The sequence below is a fragment of the Dryobates pubescens genome, chromosome 31 (assembly GCF_014839835.1).
Source record: "Dryobates pubescens isolate bDryPub1 chromosome 31, bDryPub1.pri, whole genome shotgun sequence".
Classification (NCBI taxonomy): domain Eukaryota; kingdom Metazoa; phylum Chordata; class Aves; order Piciformes; family Picidae; genus Dryobates; species Dryobates pubescens.
Window position 1 is genome coordinate 3,281,470 of NC_071642.1, and position 12,474 is coordinate 3,293,943.

Genomic DNA, 12,474 nt, shown 5'->3' on the forward strand with positions numbered 1-12,474 from the left:
TTCTGGCTGCACAGAGAAGCCCTTGGAGGCAATGCCAGGAAGTGGGGCAGCTGCTGGGCATCACAGCCTGGCCAGAGGAGGGAAAAAAAACCCAAGCAGACAAGCTCCAGTGCCCAGGCTGGGCCTCACTGTCCCTGACTCCAGGAACTGCTGCTCTTTACAGACCTTTGTTTGCAAACCCTGTGGCAGAGACACCCTGCCCTGGCACTTTCCCCCCCCCCCCTTCCCCCCACGCCAGCTTTGTTTTACACCAACAGATATTAACCAACCAGCTCAGAGAGCTGGGATGGGGGAAAGAAAGGAGCTGGCTGGGGGAACCAGGGAAGGGCTTGAAGGAAGAAAACTCTCAAAGGAAAACAGCAAAGCAGAAAAGCAGAGTGTGGTGAGGGAGTTCCCTGCACACAGGAAAGGTATTTTTCGGTCAGGGCTTGTCTAGACTGGAGTAACCCATGCTGCTCAAGCACAGCAACACCATGCAGCAAGCCCAGGGTGTGCAGGGGATCTGCTGCTGCTGCTGGCCAGCACAGACCAGGCTGCACTGCCCCAGGGTGAGCAAGAGGTCCCAGAGGTAGAACTGACCCCAGGCTTGACCATTCCACCCCACAAGGGGCTGGGGTGCCCCTGAGCCCTGTTCCTTGCAAAGGTTTGGTGCCCAGGTGGAGGGAGCTTGCAGCAGCTGTGGTTCCCTGTTCCATTGCCAGCAGCTCTGCCCACCTCTAGCAAGCTGCAGGCAGGATCCAAGTGGCCCCAAACACTGTGGGTAGAGCTGGGATGGCTCCAGAACACCAGAACTAGGCAGAGCTGCTGCCAACACCACGGAGCAGGCACATCCCCAACTGACCTTCGAGCCTGGTCCCGCCAGGGCGCTGCCCTCCTAGTGCCCTCCAGCCCAGGGCTCTCCGCCTGTGCCTGTTGCAGCCATTCCCACAGCAGGAGGGACACGGGGTGGCTGTGCCAAGGCTGTCACCACCCTGCCTTGCCTTGGCTCCAGCTGCTGGAGCAGCAGAGAGAGCTGCAGGCACAAAGCGTCACTTTTTCCAACAGCTTCTCTCCGCCTTCCCTTCCTTCCCCCTTGCAGAGGGCGGCCGCAGTGCTGGGAAGCACAGGAGGCTCCTAGGGTCAGGGTGAAGGCAGCGCCAGGACAGGGCCCAGCTGGGACAAGTCCCTCTGAGCCTACCCACAGCTCTTCTCACATCTCAAAGCGCCAGGCAGCCAAGGAGCAACCCTCTCGAAGCCGGCGTCTCAGTGCGACTGAGGAGTGCCCGGCCAGCCCCAGTCTCTGCACTGCCCCCCACGGCAGGATGCTGCTCCCACCAGCCCTCTCCAGAGGAACTTGGGAGAGCCCTGACAGTCCCCCAGCAAAACCTCCTTGCTAGAAAGGGCCTCCAGACCCCTTCCCCTGGGGAAAAGGAAACCCTGAAGCCTTAAGTCCACGCACTGGCAAGGCCAGGAGCATCCGTGGAGCAAGAGATCAGGCCTGACACAGACATTCTTTAAGGATGATCTAATTTAGAAACAGAACAACATTTGCCCTTTTTTTCCTTGGTTTTTTTTTTTCTTCTTCTTCTTTTTTGGTTTTTTTTGTTTTGTTTTTTTTTTACAAAAACACATCATCATGAAAATGTAGTTTCAGAAGAGGCCCTCAGTGCTCCAGTGCTGGAGGCAGCTACGTGCCAGCGATGGGACTGACTGCTCCGTGGCCCCCACTCCCCACCCCTTCCCAGGGAGTTTGGGAGCCCTGTGTCCAGCTCCACATCCCCCTTTACCACAGGAAAAAAAAAAAGCAAACAAACTTCTCCCTCTGCAACCCCCCCTCCCCCTAAAGCATCAGCTAAAGCTGCAGGAGAAGACACCAAAGGCTTGAGCATCCTCCCCCCCCCCCCCCCTCGCCCCAAGCCAGGCGTGAAGCAGGCAGGGTGCGGGAAGCTGTGCTGCGGCGCTGGGTACCACCCGGAGAGGAGCCTGCCCTGGGCACCCCCTGGCTCACAGCAGCTGCTGGCAGCCAGGGCTGCTTTTTAAAGTAGGTAATCAGGGAACAGAGAAGAGCTCTGGATTGCTTTAATCCTTTCCCCTCCCCCCCCCCCCCCAAAAAAAAAAAGTATTGCTAGCCCAGCAGCTGTCCTCCTCCCCCTGTGCTTGGGAGGATTTGTACTCATAAGGCTGGATAATTTGACAGGGATAAGGCAGGCTCGGCACAGGCAGCCTCGGACTTTCCCTCCCCTCCCCCCCCCCACGAGTTTGCTCTCTGCTGGGCACAGTTTGCCAGCCCTGTAAATCCACCCCCCACGTGCCACCCTTCCCTTCCCTCCCTCCCTCCCCTCCACGCAGAGGGCTGAGACAACAGCCTTGGAGCGTGACTCAGACGCGCAAGGGATCGAGGACCTTCCCTTCCCATGGGCAGGGCTCTGGGCTCACCGGGCACCGGCAGGCGGAGGCACCGCGGGGAGCCGGGGCTGGAGTTGAGCAGGGATGGACAGGGCAGTCCTGTGGGTACCTGAGGCAGCGGAGCCGTGGAGGAGCCAAGCAGTTAAGGCAGAGCCAGCGTCCCCGGGGGCCGCCCCGGTGGCGGGAGCGGTGCGCGGGCGAGGGGCGGGTCGGCAGCCCCGGTGCGCGGCTCAGGGGCCGCCCCGGTAGCTGTAGTGATTGCAGTCGGTCTCGCTCATGGTGAGCGGCAGGCTGGGCTTGCGCTCCGCGTCCTCGGCCCCGCACGGCCGCGGGGGACGGGGCTTGAAGAAGTCAGAGACGTAGCGGACCTAGAAGAGAGGAGGAGGAGGAGGAGGGAGTTGTGGAGGGGACCCGCCGAGCCGCAGCCGGCAAGCAGCGGCCTGGCAGGGCGGTTGGTGAAGGCAAAGGGACACTCACGATGAGGACGGCAATGAGAGCCCCTTGGAGCAGCCCTGCCAGGACATCGCTCCAGTGGTGCTTGTAATCTGACACTCTGGTGTAGCCTACGTAGATGGCGAAGGCGATGAGGAAGAACTGGATGGTAGGGCGCAGCAGCCGGGCCCACTTGCCCACCAGCCGGGCTTGCACGTAGAGCTGGAGAGGGTGGGGGGAGAAAAAACCAGTCAGCAGCCTGATCATGGAGCGCTCAGAGCACCGGTCCGCCCCAGAGGACAGGATCCGTGGGGGGGCTCCCCACCTTTTTGCAGCAATGAAGTGCTTAAGAAAAGCCTGGATGAGGCACTTAGTGCCATGGTTTAGCTGATTAGTTAGGGTTGGGTGATCTTGATGATGGTTTTGGAGGTCTCTTCCAACCTGGCTGATTCTGTAATGGCTTGCCCGGGGCACAGCACTTACCGCCAGGAACATCATGCAGTACATCCCGAAGGAGGAGTGCCCAGAATAGAAGGACAGCCTGTGGAGCAAAAGGCATGGATCAGGCCAGGAGAGCAAGCCCCCAGTGTCCAGCTGGGCCTCTGTAAGCCCCAACCTGTTCTGCAGGTTGCCTTGCAGCAGAACATCAATCACAGAATCACAGAACTGTCAGGCTTGGAAGGGACCTCAAGGCTCAGCCAGTTCCAACCCCCCTGCAGGGGGGCAGGGACACCTCACACCACAGCAGGTTGCTCACAGCCACCTCCAGCCTGGCTGCAAACACCTCCAGGGATGAGGCTTCCACCACCTCCCTGGGCAACCTGTGCCAGGCTCTCACCACCCTCATGGGGAAGAATTTCTTCCTGACACCCAATCTGAATCTCCCCACTTCTATTTTTGTTCCATGCCCCCCAGTCCTATCAGTCCCTGACACCCTCAAAAGTCCCTCCCCAGCTTTCTTGTAGCCCCCACTTCAGATCCTGGAAAGCCACAACAGCACACTTTGGGCTGCCACCAGCTCACAGGAGCCCAGCACTGCCTAACAGGGCCCTGTGCTGTGGCCCCCCACAGCAGCTCACCTGGACTCAGTGACATTCCTGCTCTCCCCTTGGCAGACATTCTCCAGCTGCACGTAGATGGAGCAGTTCACCTTGGACCAGTCAGGGTTGCAGACAGCCAGGAAGTTCGGCCGCAGGCGGCCGATCATGTATTTGGCCAGGTCAGTCAGGGACTGGCTGATGGCCCCCCCAAAAAGGAAGGTCCCCACCACCTTGTAGAGGGCAGCCAGGTAGTTGTTGAACTCTGACTTGGAGTAGAGGCGCTCCGTGTAGACCAGGTAGGCTTCCCCTGTCGAGATCTGCAGACACCGAGGAGCAAAGGGTGAGGGCCTTGGTGCTAGCAAGCAGTTCCCCAGCACCAGGGATACAGGATGCTTCCCCTCTCAGGTCTGCAGTAGAAGGGCTCCCAGCACCCAGCTGCCTCAGGAGCTCTCACAGGCAGCCTCTCCCTGCAGGGAGCCATCCCCACGGGATATGGATCTCACCGCCCCAAAAGGAAACTCTTGACCCTCAGCAAAGCAGGGCTCAACCCAGGGGTCTTGTTGGCCTGCTGGGGGCCTAGGGGTGGGCTGTGCTGGGCCCCAGCTCCTGGATCTAAGGTGCCAGGAGGCTCCTGCCCCGAGGGAAGGGAATGGTGCTTCCTTACAATGGCAACAGTGCAGGTGATGGTGACCCCAGCCATGAGGCCGTGGGTGATGGTGTCTGCCTTGTAGGGGTAGCGGATGGAGTCATCGTTGCAGTAGAAGCCCCTCTTGTATGGGGAGTTCACCAGGGTCAGGATGATGAAGGGCAGAGATGCTGCAAGGCAGAGAGAAGGTGAGGGCCGGAGACACCCAACCATGGGCTCCACACAGGTACCCAGCACCATGCCATATCCTCACCCCGGGTCTCTGCTCCCACTGCTGGGGAGGAATCTCCTCTGGGGACACAGTCGTGGGTCACCAAACAGGGCAAGAGGTCATGCACCCACCAGCCCCCGATGCTGATAGGGCCCTATCAGGGCTCACAGCTGCCTGCAGCACTCAGATACCACAGGAGACAGCTACAACCGGGCACCTGCCGAGCCCCCACACCTGTCCTGCTTCTTCCCAGGCATGGCAGTCACAGGGCCTGGGGCAGGAGGTCTTGTGCCCTCTCCTCACACATTGCCCAGGGTCTTTAGGCCTAGGAGGATGCAGCTCAACGGGACTGATGAGCATAGGCATCTTTCAACCCTGTTGAACAGCAGGGAAGAGCCCTCCAAGCCTCAGGTGTTCCCAGCAGAACCCTCACACCAGCTCCAGGAGAGCCACTGCCCGGGGATGCTGGTAGGTGATCCAGACCCCAGAGCATTTGGTTTCCCACCCTCTTGTCTCTCCTGGCCCCTGCCACCCTCTCCTCTCCCCCAGCTCCTGGCAGGGCTCTGGAGAGATGCTGGGACCGGCTGAAATCAGTCCAGGCTTTGCCACCCAGCATGTCCCAGCTCTGACCAAGGGCATTTTACAGCTCAACTTTGGACGGGATGGTGCCCAAGATCAAGAGGAGTTCTGGAGGGTCTCAGCCCCATGGAGTAGCTGTGCCAACCCCCCCGCTGGAAGGCGACCCCTCGCCCCTGAAGATGCGGCCAGAGCAGCCCGGGGTCACCCTCTCCGAGGGACGCGGGGTGCAGCCGGCTCTGGGATGATCTTCCCCGAGCGCGGCCCCTCGGTCCACCTTAAACTCAAGCTCCGCTCCCGGTTCCGCCTTTCCCAGCGGTTTCCGCCTTCCCGAGCTCCATCGTCTCCCGGGAACACGCACCTTTGTCCCCGCCCGCCCCGGGGGACCCCCCGCGCCCAGACCCCCCGCCTCCTGCCCTTACCGGGCAAACGGAGACAACAACAACGAGACCCTGGCCCGCCGCTCCCGGTGTGTCCCACTCCCTCCGTTCCCTTCCAACAGGGAACTAGTCCCGGTTTCCCCCCGCCCCTCTCCGGGGGGTGGTGGCGGCAGCGGCGGCGGGGGGAAGCCGGTGCCCGGTGGCTCCGGGACGCCTCCGTGTACACCTCAGACATTCATTTGCAGCTCAAATTAGACACCAACTTCTCCTTCTGGATAATTTCATGCCCCCAAAAAAGCTCCACTAAAAATAAAGGCACCGGCGAGGAAACGCGACCCGAACAAACAGGAACCGGCCGCTCCCCACCGGTGCTCAGAGCCCAAGAAAGCAGCTCCCGGCCCGGGAGGCTCCGGTTGAAATTACGACCTGGGCCTTTATTTTTAGCCCATCCTAATTAGGTGCTTCTCAGCGTCTGTTTTAGAAACGGGCGTTTACCCGCACCGGGGGTGTGTGTGTTGGGGGGGCAAGGCGGAGGGGGGGTTGGGTACCGGGAAGGGGCACCCCGAACCCGCCCGCCCGGAGCTATGGGAGCCCCGGGTCCCGCTCCGGCTGCCCGCGGAGCAACGGGGCCCGACCGGCGGGCAGGCAGCCAGGGTAGCAACAGGAGGAGGAGGAAACAGCCTTCCCCAAGCAGTGCGGCGGGGCCCCGCCGGCCGCCTCCCGGCCTGGAGCCGGCTCCGGTCCCCGCGACGGGCCGCCGGACCCGCCCAGGGATCCCCTGCCTTCCACTTGGGCACGACCCCGGGGCGCTGCGCCCTCGCCTCCAAAGGCATCCGGACAACGGGACCCTCTCCGGCGCCCGGTGGTCCCGGGGCAGCGGAAGGTTCCTTGTCGCTCGGTCCCGCCGCCTCCGTCCGCACCACCACGAAGGGGCCCCGATTCCCGGGACAGGGCCGGGCAGGTGCCTCCGAGGCCGCCCCCAACCCGGCCCCACAGCACCGGCAGCAAGCTCGCTCGGGCAGAAGCACCAGGGGACCACGGACCCCCAGTACCGCCCCGCGAACGTGGAAGCCAGCCCGCGCCACAGCCCCACCGGAGGGACCCGGGGACGCTCCGGCGCCGGTATCGAGCCCTCACCGACCGCCAAGCAGAGCACGTCGAGCACCACGAAGACTTTCCTGCGCTCCATCCCGCTGCCGGTGGCGGCCCCGCGGCCCAGCCCCGGTGCTCACATGGCCCGGAATGGCACGGGCCCGACCGGGAGGTAAAGTCCGGGTGGGGCGGGACGGGGCGGCTCCGGCAACCGCTGCCCCCGCCCGCGGGCCGGGCAGGAGCGGGCGGGGCCAGCCCGTGGGGCCGGGCAGGTGCGGGGCGCGGCGGGGGAGGGTCCAGCCCGGGACCCCCTCTTCGCTTCCAGCCGCTTCTCGGTCCCCTCTCCAGAGCCTTCGGTCCCGCTCCCTTGTGGACCCCCGGGTCCCGTTCCGCCTGCCCCGGTCTCCCCGGCTGCCTCCAAGGGGAAATGGGAGAAGGAAGGGAGCAGGGCTGCATGTGGGGACCGCGTGGGTCCCGCCGGCCTCGGACTTTCCCGAGACTTAGGGGGGGGAAAAACGGGAACAAAAGAAAACTCCGAGGGTGGAAGAAGGAGGCTGCCGCAAGCGAGGGGGGCGGTGGCAGATCCGGCGCGGACTCGGTGGTGATGCCGGGCCGGGGGACAGGGGGGAAGCTCCCCGGGACCTTCTGAGCAGCCCGATTTAAACACAGGGCAAGGCATGGGTTTGGTTTAAGCTGCGGTTTAACTCTGGGACAAGGGATGGTGTTTTCTGGGAGCCTCAGAGAGGCTTCAGCGCTGCCTGTTGGGGCTGGAGAGGCTGAGCAGGGGACACCCAGGGCAGGGACAGGAGCAAAGGTCTGAGCAGTGAGTCCTCGGGTGGGAGCAGGGATGGGATCGACCAGAGCCTGGCTGTTTGCTTCAGGCCCAACTCTTGGTCAGGAATGGAAGGAAACATAAATACTACAGAAACCACCCCAAATGATAGTAGCTTCTGGGTGGTTTATTTAAGTGTGGCGTGAGTGGCCTGTGGAGAACGTGGAGGCTGCTGTGGGAAGCTGGAAAGGCTCCTGGGCTGCCCTGGGGTTTAAGGGGATGGGCAGAACCACTTGAGAGTTTTCCTCTGCTCCATTCTGTCCCAGTCTGCCCCAGGACAACTGCCTGGCTGCACCCCAGGGCCCTGGCACGGCTGCTGGGGCAGGATTTCATAGCATCATAGAATTGTTTCAGGTGGAAAAGGCCTCTGAGATCATCCAGTCCAACTGTCAACCCAAGAACACTAAACCATGTCCCCAGCTGTCGTGTCCATACCTTTCTCAACCACCTCCAGGGATGGGGACTCCACCACCTCCCTGGGCAGCCTGTGCCAAGCCCTGACCACTCTGGCAGCAAAGAAATTGTTCCTCCTCTCCAACCTAACCCTCCCCTGGCACAAATTCAGGCCGTTTCCTCTCCTTCTATCACCTGAGCCTAGGGAGAAGAGACCAGCTCCCACCTCACTCCAACCTCCTTCCAGGGAGCTGTAGAGAGCAATGAGGCCTGCCCTGGGCCTCCTCTTCTCCACACTAACCACCCCCAGCTCCCTCAGATACTCCTCCCCAGCCCTCTTCTCCAGACCCTTCCCCACCTTTGTTGCCCTTCTCTGGACCTGCTCCAGCCTCTCAATGTCCTTCTTGGAGTAAGAGGCCCAAAGCTGATCTCAGGATTCAAGGTGAGAAGTTGCCCTGCAGATGATGCCTGCAGGTCCCAAATCTTGGTGGTGGGTGGGTAAAAGCCCCAAGGCAGAGGAGCAGGAGGAAGGGAGGTTGGCTGGCACCTGTGGGATGCCCAGATGATGCCACGGAGGTGTTGCTGGCTTTAATTCCTGCAATTAACAAACCTCTCTTTCTCATCACAGTCCCTAGCAGTCCTTGCCCATGCTAAGCCACCCTCACAGCTGGCATGGGCCATGGTGGGGTCTCAGCAAGGACAGGGGTCATGCTGCCTCATGCTGTGGGCTCAGAGCTGCATGCCAGAGCAGGGCAGAAGGAGCTGATTGCAGGCAGCTGTTCCCTGGCCCATGCAGTGCTGTGCCGCGGGCAGGACTTTGCCCCGCGCAGTGCCGTGGCTGTCGGAGGGTGCCAGGTTGGCAGGAGCCACCCAGGAACGGCCCAGCCCGGCTGAACTGGCTGCTCTCGGCTGGGGCCAGCACTCGGGGGTGTCACAGGGACCGCAGCAGCTCCTGCTCTCGTCTCGGGACTCAGCTTCCCCCCAGTGACGCAGCTCCTGGTGCCAGGGGGTCCATGGGGGAGCCTGGCACCTCTTGGGCTCTGCTGGATTCCTCCGGCTTCCCTTAGGCTTTTCCGGGGCCAGCCCCTCCCAGCCCCAGGGCGAGCGCGGAGATCCCATCCCGGGGGTGCTGCTGATGCTCTGCTTGAGGAGGGTGACCGAAACCCTTCTCCCCCTGCTGCCGGGGGCTTGCCCACGCCTCTGCCGCCGCCACGTCGCACGGAAGCTCACGGGAGGGAGGACGGCGCCGAGCTCGGGGCCGAGTCCGCCTGGCAGAAGCCGCTGGTGGGGGTGGTGTGGGTGAGCTGGGGAGCCGAACCCTCGGCCCCGATCGCTGCAGCTGTGGAGGGAGTGACCGAGCAGAGGACGAAGGTCCGGGACCCCCCGGTGATGCGACCCCCGGGCGCGGAGCCGGTCCCGGCGCGGGGCTCCGGCCCCCTCTGCCGTTAAAGAGCTGCGGCTGCAGCGGCCGCGCCCGGAGTCGAGGGGCTAGAAACTGCCCGGCAGCGAAGGACCTGGGGGTGCTGGGTGCCATGGGCTGAACGAGAGCCAGCGTGTGCCCAGGTGGGCAAGAAGGGCACCAACATCCTCTCCTGGATCAGGACCAGTGTGGCCACAGGAGGAGGGCAGCGATCGTGCCCCTGCCCTGGGCAGGCCACACCTCAAATCCTGGGCTCGGTTTTGGGCTCCTCACTCGAGGAAGGTCTTTGAAGTGCTGGAGCAGGTCCAGAGAAGGGCAAAGAAGTCTGGAGAAAAGGTCTGGTGAGGAGCAGCTGAGGGAACAGGGGTTGCTCAGCCTGGAGAAAAGGAACCCGAGGGGAAACCTTTTGGCTCTCTACAACTCCCTGAAAGGAGGCTGCAGCAAGGTGGGGGTTGGTCTCTTCTCCCCAGGGTCTGGAATAGAATAAGAGGAGATTGTGCCAGGGGAGGGTTAGATTGGATATTAGAAAGGATTTCTTTACTGAAGGGGTGGTCAGGGATTGGAACAGGCTGCCCAGGAAGGGGATGGAGTCACCATCCCTGGAGGTGTTCAAGAAAGGTGGGGCCATGGCAACTGGGGACATGGTTTAGTGGCCAGGATGGTGTTGGGTTGATGGTTGGACTCAGTGACCTCAGAGGTCTTTTCCAACCAAAGCAATTCTATGGTTCTATGACCCTGCAGAGTGGGCAGAGCCTGGGGGATGTGGAACCTTCAGCAGGATGCTGGCCCTGCTGCCCTGTCCCCCTCAGAAACATCATCCTTGTTCTGCAGGGCCAAGAAATGGCATCTCAAAGGATGTGGGGACTGAGGGACAGTGACTCCCAGCTGAGGGCTTTGAGCACACCTGCCCTTCCCAGCCCTCCTCAGGGACCTCACTCTCACCCCTCAAGCTGTGCCCAACATTGGACCCAGGCTCTGCCCCAGGCAGGCCCCATTCTGCCTCCCTCAAGGTCCCAGGACAGAAAGCAAGAGGTGGAGAACAGGATTTCAGGAGCTTCTGCTGGCACAGAGAGGCTGTGTGGTGTGGAAGGAGCCTTCTGGTGGAAACACACAAGGCAGTGGCAGCAGGAACATTTCTTTTGCTGCTCAGGAGGTTATTTCTGGACAGACCCCATCAGCCTCCCAGCACCAGCAGCTCTCCAAAGCCTGCCCAGGTTCAAAGAGCCCAAGAGAGATGGATGGACACCTCCACAGCCAGGCTGGGAGGGAAAATTCAGTCAAGGAAGCTTGGCCTCCTGCCAGGTGGTACTGGCACCCCTGGCACAAGGTATGCCACAGAATGCTAGGAGCTGGAAGTGACCTCGAGAGATCATCCAGTCCAAGGCCCCTGCCAGAGCAGATCACACAGGAACTCATCCAGGCAGGTCTGGAATACCTCCAGAGAGGGAGACTCCACAGCCTCCCCTGGGCAGCCTGCTCCAGGGCTCTGCCACCCTCACAGGGAAATAATTCTTCCTCCTGTTTCCATGGAACTGCCTCTGCCTCAGCTTCCACCATTGCCCCTTGTGGGCACCAGCAGGCAGAGCCTGGCTCCGTCTTCTTGGCACTCAGCCTGCACATCTTGCTCACCCTCAATGAGGTCACCCCAAGCCTCCTCCTCTCCCTCAGGCTCTCCTCCTGAGGAAGATCTTCCTCTCTCTTGAACATTTTCATGGCTCTGTGCTGGACTCTTTCCCTGAGGTCCTTCTTGAACTGAGGGGCCCAGAACTGGACACAATATCCTTGATGTGGCCTCACCAGGGCAGAGAAGAGAGAGAGGAGAACCTCTCTCTGACCTGCTGACCACAGCCCTTCTAATACAGCCCAGGATCCCATTGGCCTTCTTGGCCAGCAGAGCACATGGGGCAGGAATGGAGGAACCCCAAGATCCAGCCCCAGATCGCTGGGACAGGAGCTGCAGCACCAGGGCTGCTCAGAGAGGCTCCACAGAGCTGGGCCTGGCAGGGCAGGCCCCAGGCACAAAGCCTTCTCCACCCCTGCCGTGAGGATGCTCCTGGGCAAGCAGGAGCAGCTCAAGCTCAGCTGCTGCCCCGGGGACTTGGAGCCGGCCTTGAGAGAGTCAGAGCACCCAAGACCACATCCCCAGAGGATTGCAGGCCTGGCCCTTCCCCAAGGATGGGCTGGGATCAGCCTTTGGCCACAGAGCCTTGCCCTGGCCGTCGCCTCCCCGGGGACTGCGACCATCCGCTGCCAACATCCTGCCCCGGGGCCGCGGGGGGGAGGTCAGGCACCGTGCCCGGGGTGGGGAGGGGGGAGAGAAGATCAGACAGAAGAGCCAAGGGGCTTCCTTCCCTTGCTCCTGGCAGCACCCTGGGGGGCCCCCAAGCAGAGGCCAGTTTTGGGTCTCACTTCCAAATGAGTCTTTTAATCAAATAAATAACGGCGAGGGGTCTTCAAGGCAGTATCACTTCACAGTGTAGGGCTGGGGAGGGGGGAGGGGAGTGGGGGAGGAGGGGGGAGGGAAGGGGAGAAGGAAAGGGGAGAAAAAGAGTCCAGCATTGGGAGCGGCTCAAAGTGAATGTGCTTTGTAAGAAGGGAAAAGAAAACCCCAACCAAAACCAAACCCCAACCAAAAGAAAACCAAACCCAAACCTCCTCCCCCAGGTGATTTTTTCCTCCCCCCCCACCAGATGATTTTTTTTTCCTCCCCTCCCCCTCCCTGGCCCCAGCCCTTTCCACCCCCTCTCCCCTAAAGATCTGTGGGGGGGGGGGAAAAACAGCTCCACACTCATGGTGAAAGACCCCAGGGTGAATCTGTAAACACTGAAGAACATAAATATGGGAGGAGTTCTGCCTCCCCTTCCCTCCCCCCCCCCAGCCTCTCCTCCTCCTCCTCTTCTTCCTCCTCCTCCTCCTCTCCTTTCTGTTGGGGTTTGAAACAAACCAAAGGAACAACTGAAAGAGAAATCAAACCAACCCAAAAGAAATGGTTTCAGGAAAACTGAAGAATGTTTCTTGGCTGCTGGAGAGGAGATGCCAAGGCCTGGCCCTTCCCTGGGAGGGCTGC

General features: G+C 61.5%; 1 protein-coding gene across 1 annotated transcript; it reads right to left on the bottom strand.

The window, feature by feature from the left end:
• Nucleotides 1–2,313: 2,313 nt before the first annotated feature.
• Nucleotides 2,314–6,938, bottom strand: PLPP2 (phospholipid phosphatase 2). Its single transcript, XM_054174893.1, has 6 exons — nucleotides 6,808–6,938; nucleotides 4,522–4,673; nucleotides 3,897–4,174; nucleotides 3,301–3,358; nucleotides 2,863–3,039; nucleotides 2,314–2,753 (listed from the first exon to the last, which is right to left on the bottom strand). Exons 1-6 carry the CDS (start codon nucleotides 6,857–6,859, stop codon nucleotides 2,616–2,618), a joined length of 855 nt encoding a protein of 284 aa, XP_054030868.1. The 5' UTR covers nucleotides 6,860–6,938; the 3' UTR covers nucleotides 2,314–2,615.
• Nucleotides 6,939–12,474: the final 5,536 nt, after the last annotated feature.

Coding starts and splice junctions, on each gene's coding strand:
- PLPP2 (XM_054174893.1), bottom strand. CDS start 6,859: ATGGAGCGCAGGAAAGTCTTCGTGGTGCTCGACGTGCTCTGCTTGGCG. Junction 3,359..3,896: donor AGGAATGTCACTGAGTCCAG/GTGAGCTGCTGT, acceptor TTTGCTCCACAG/GCTGTCCTTCTATTCTGGGC. Junction 2,754..2,862: donor CTCTCATTGCCGTCCTCATC/GTGAGTGTCCCT, acceptor CCTCTCTTCTAG/GTCCGCTACGTCTCTGACTT.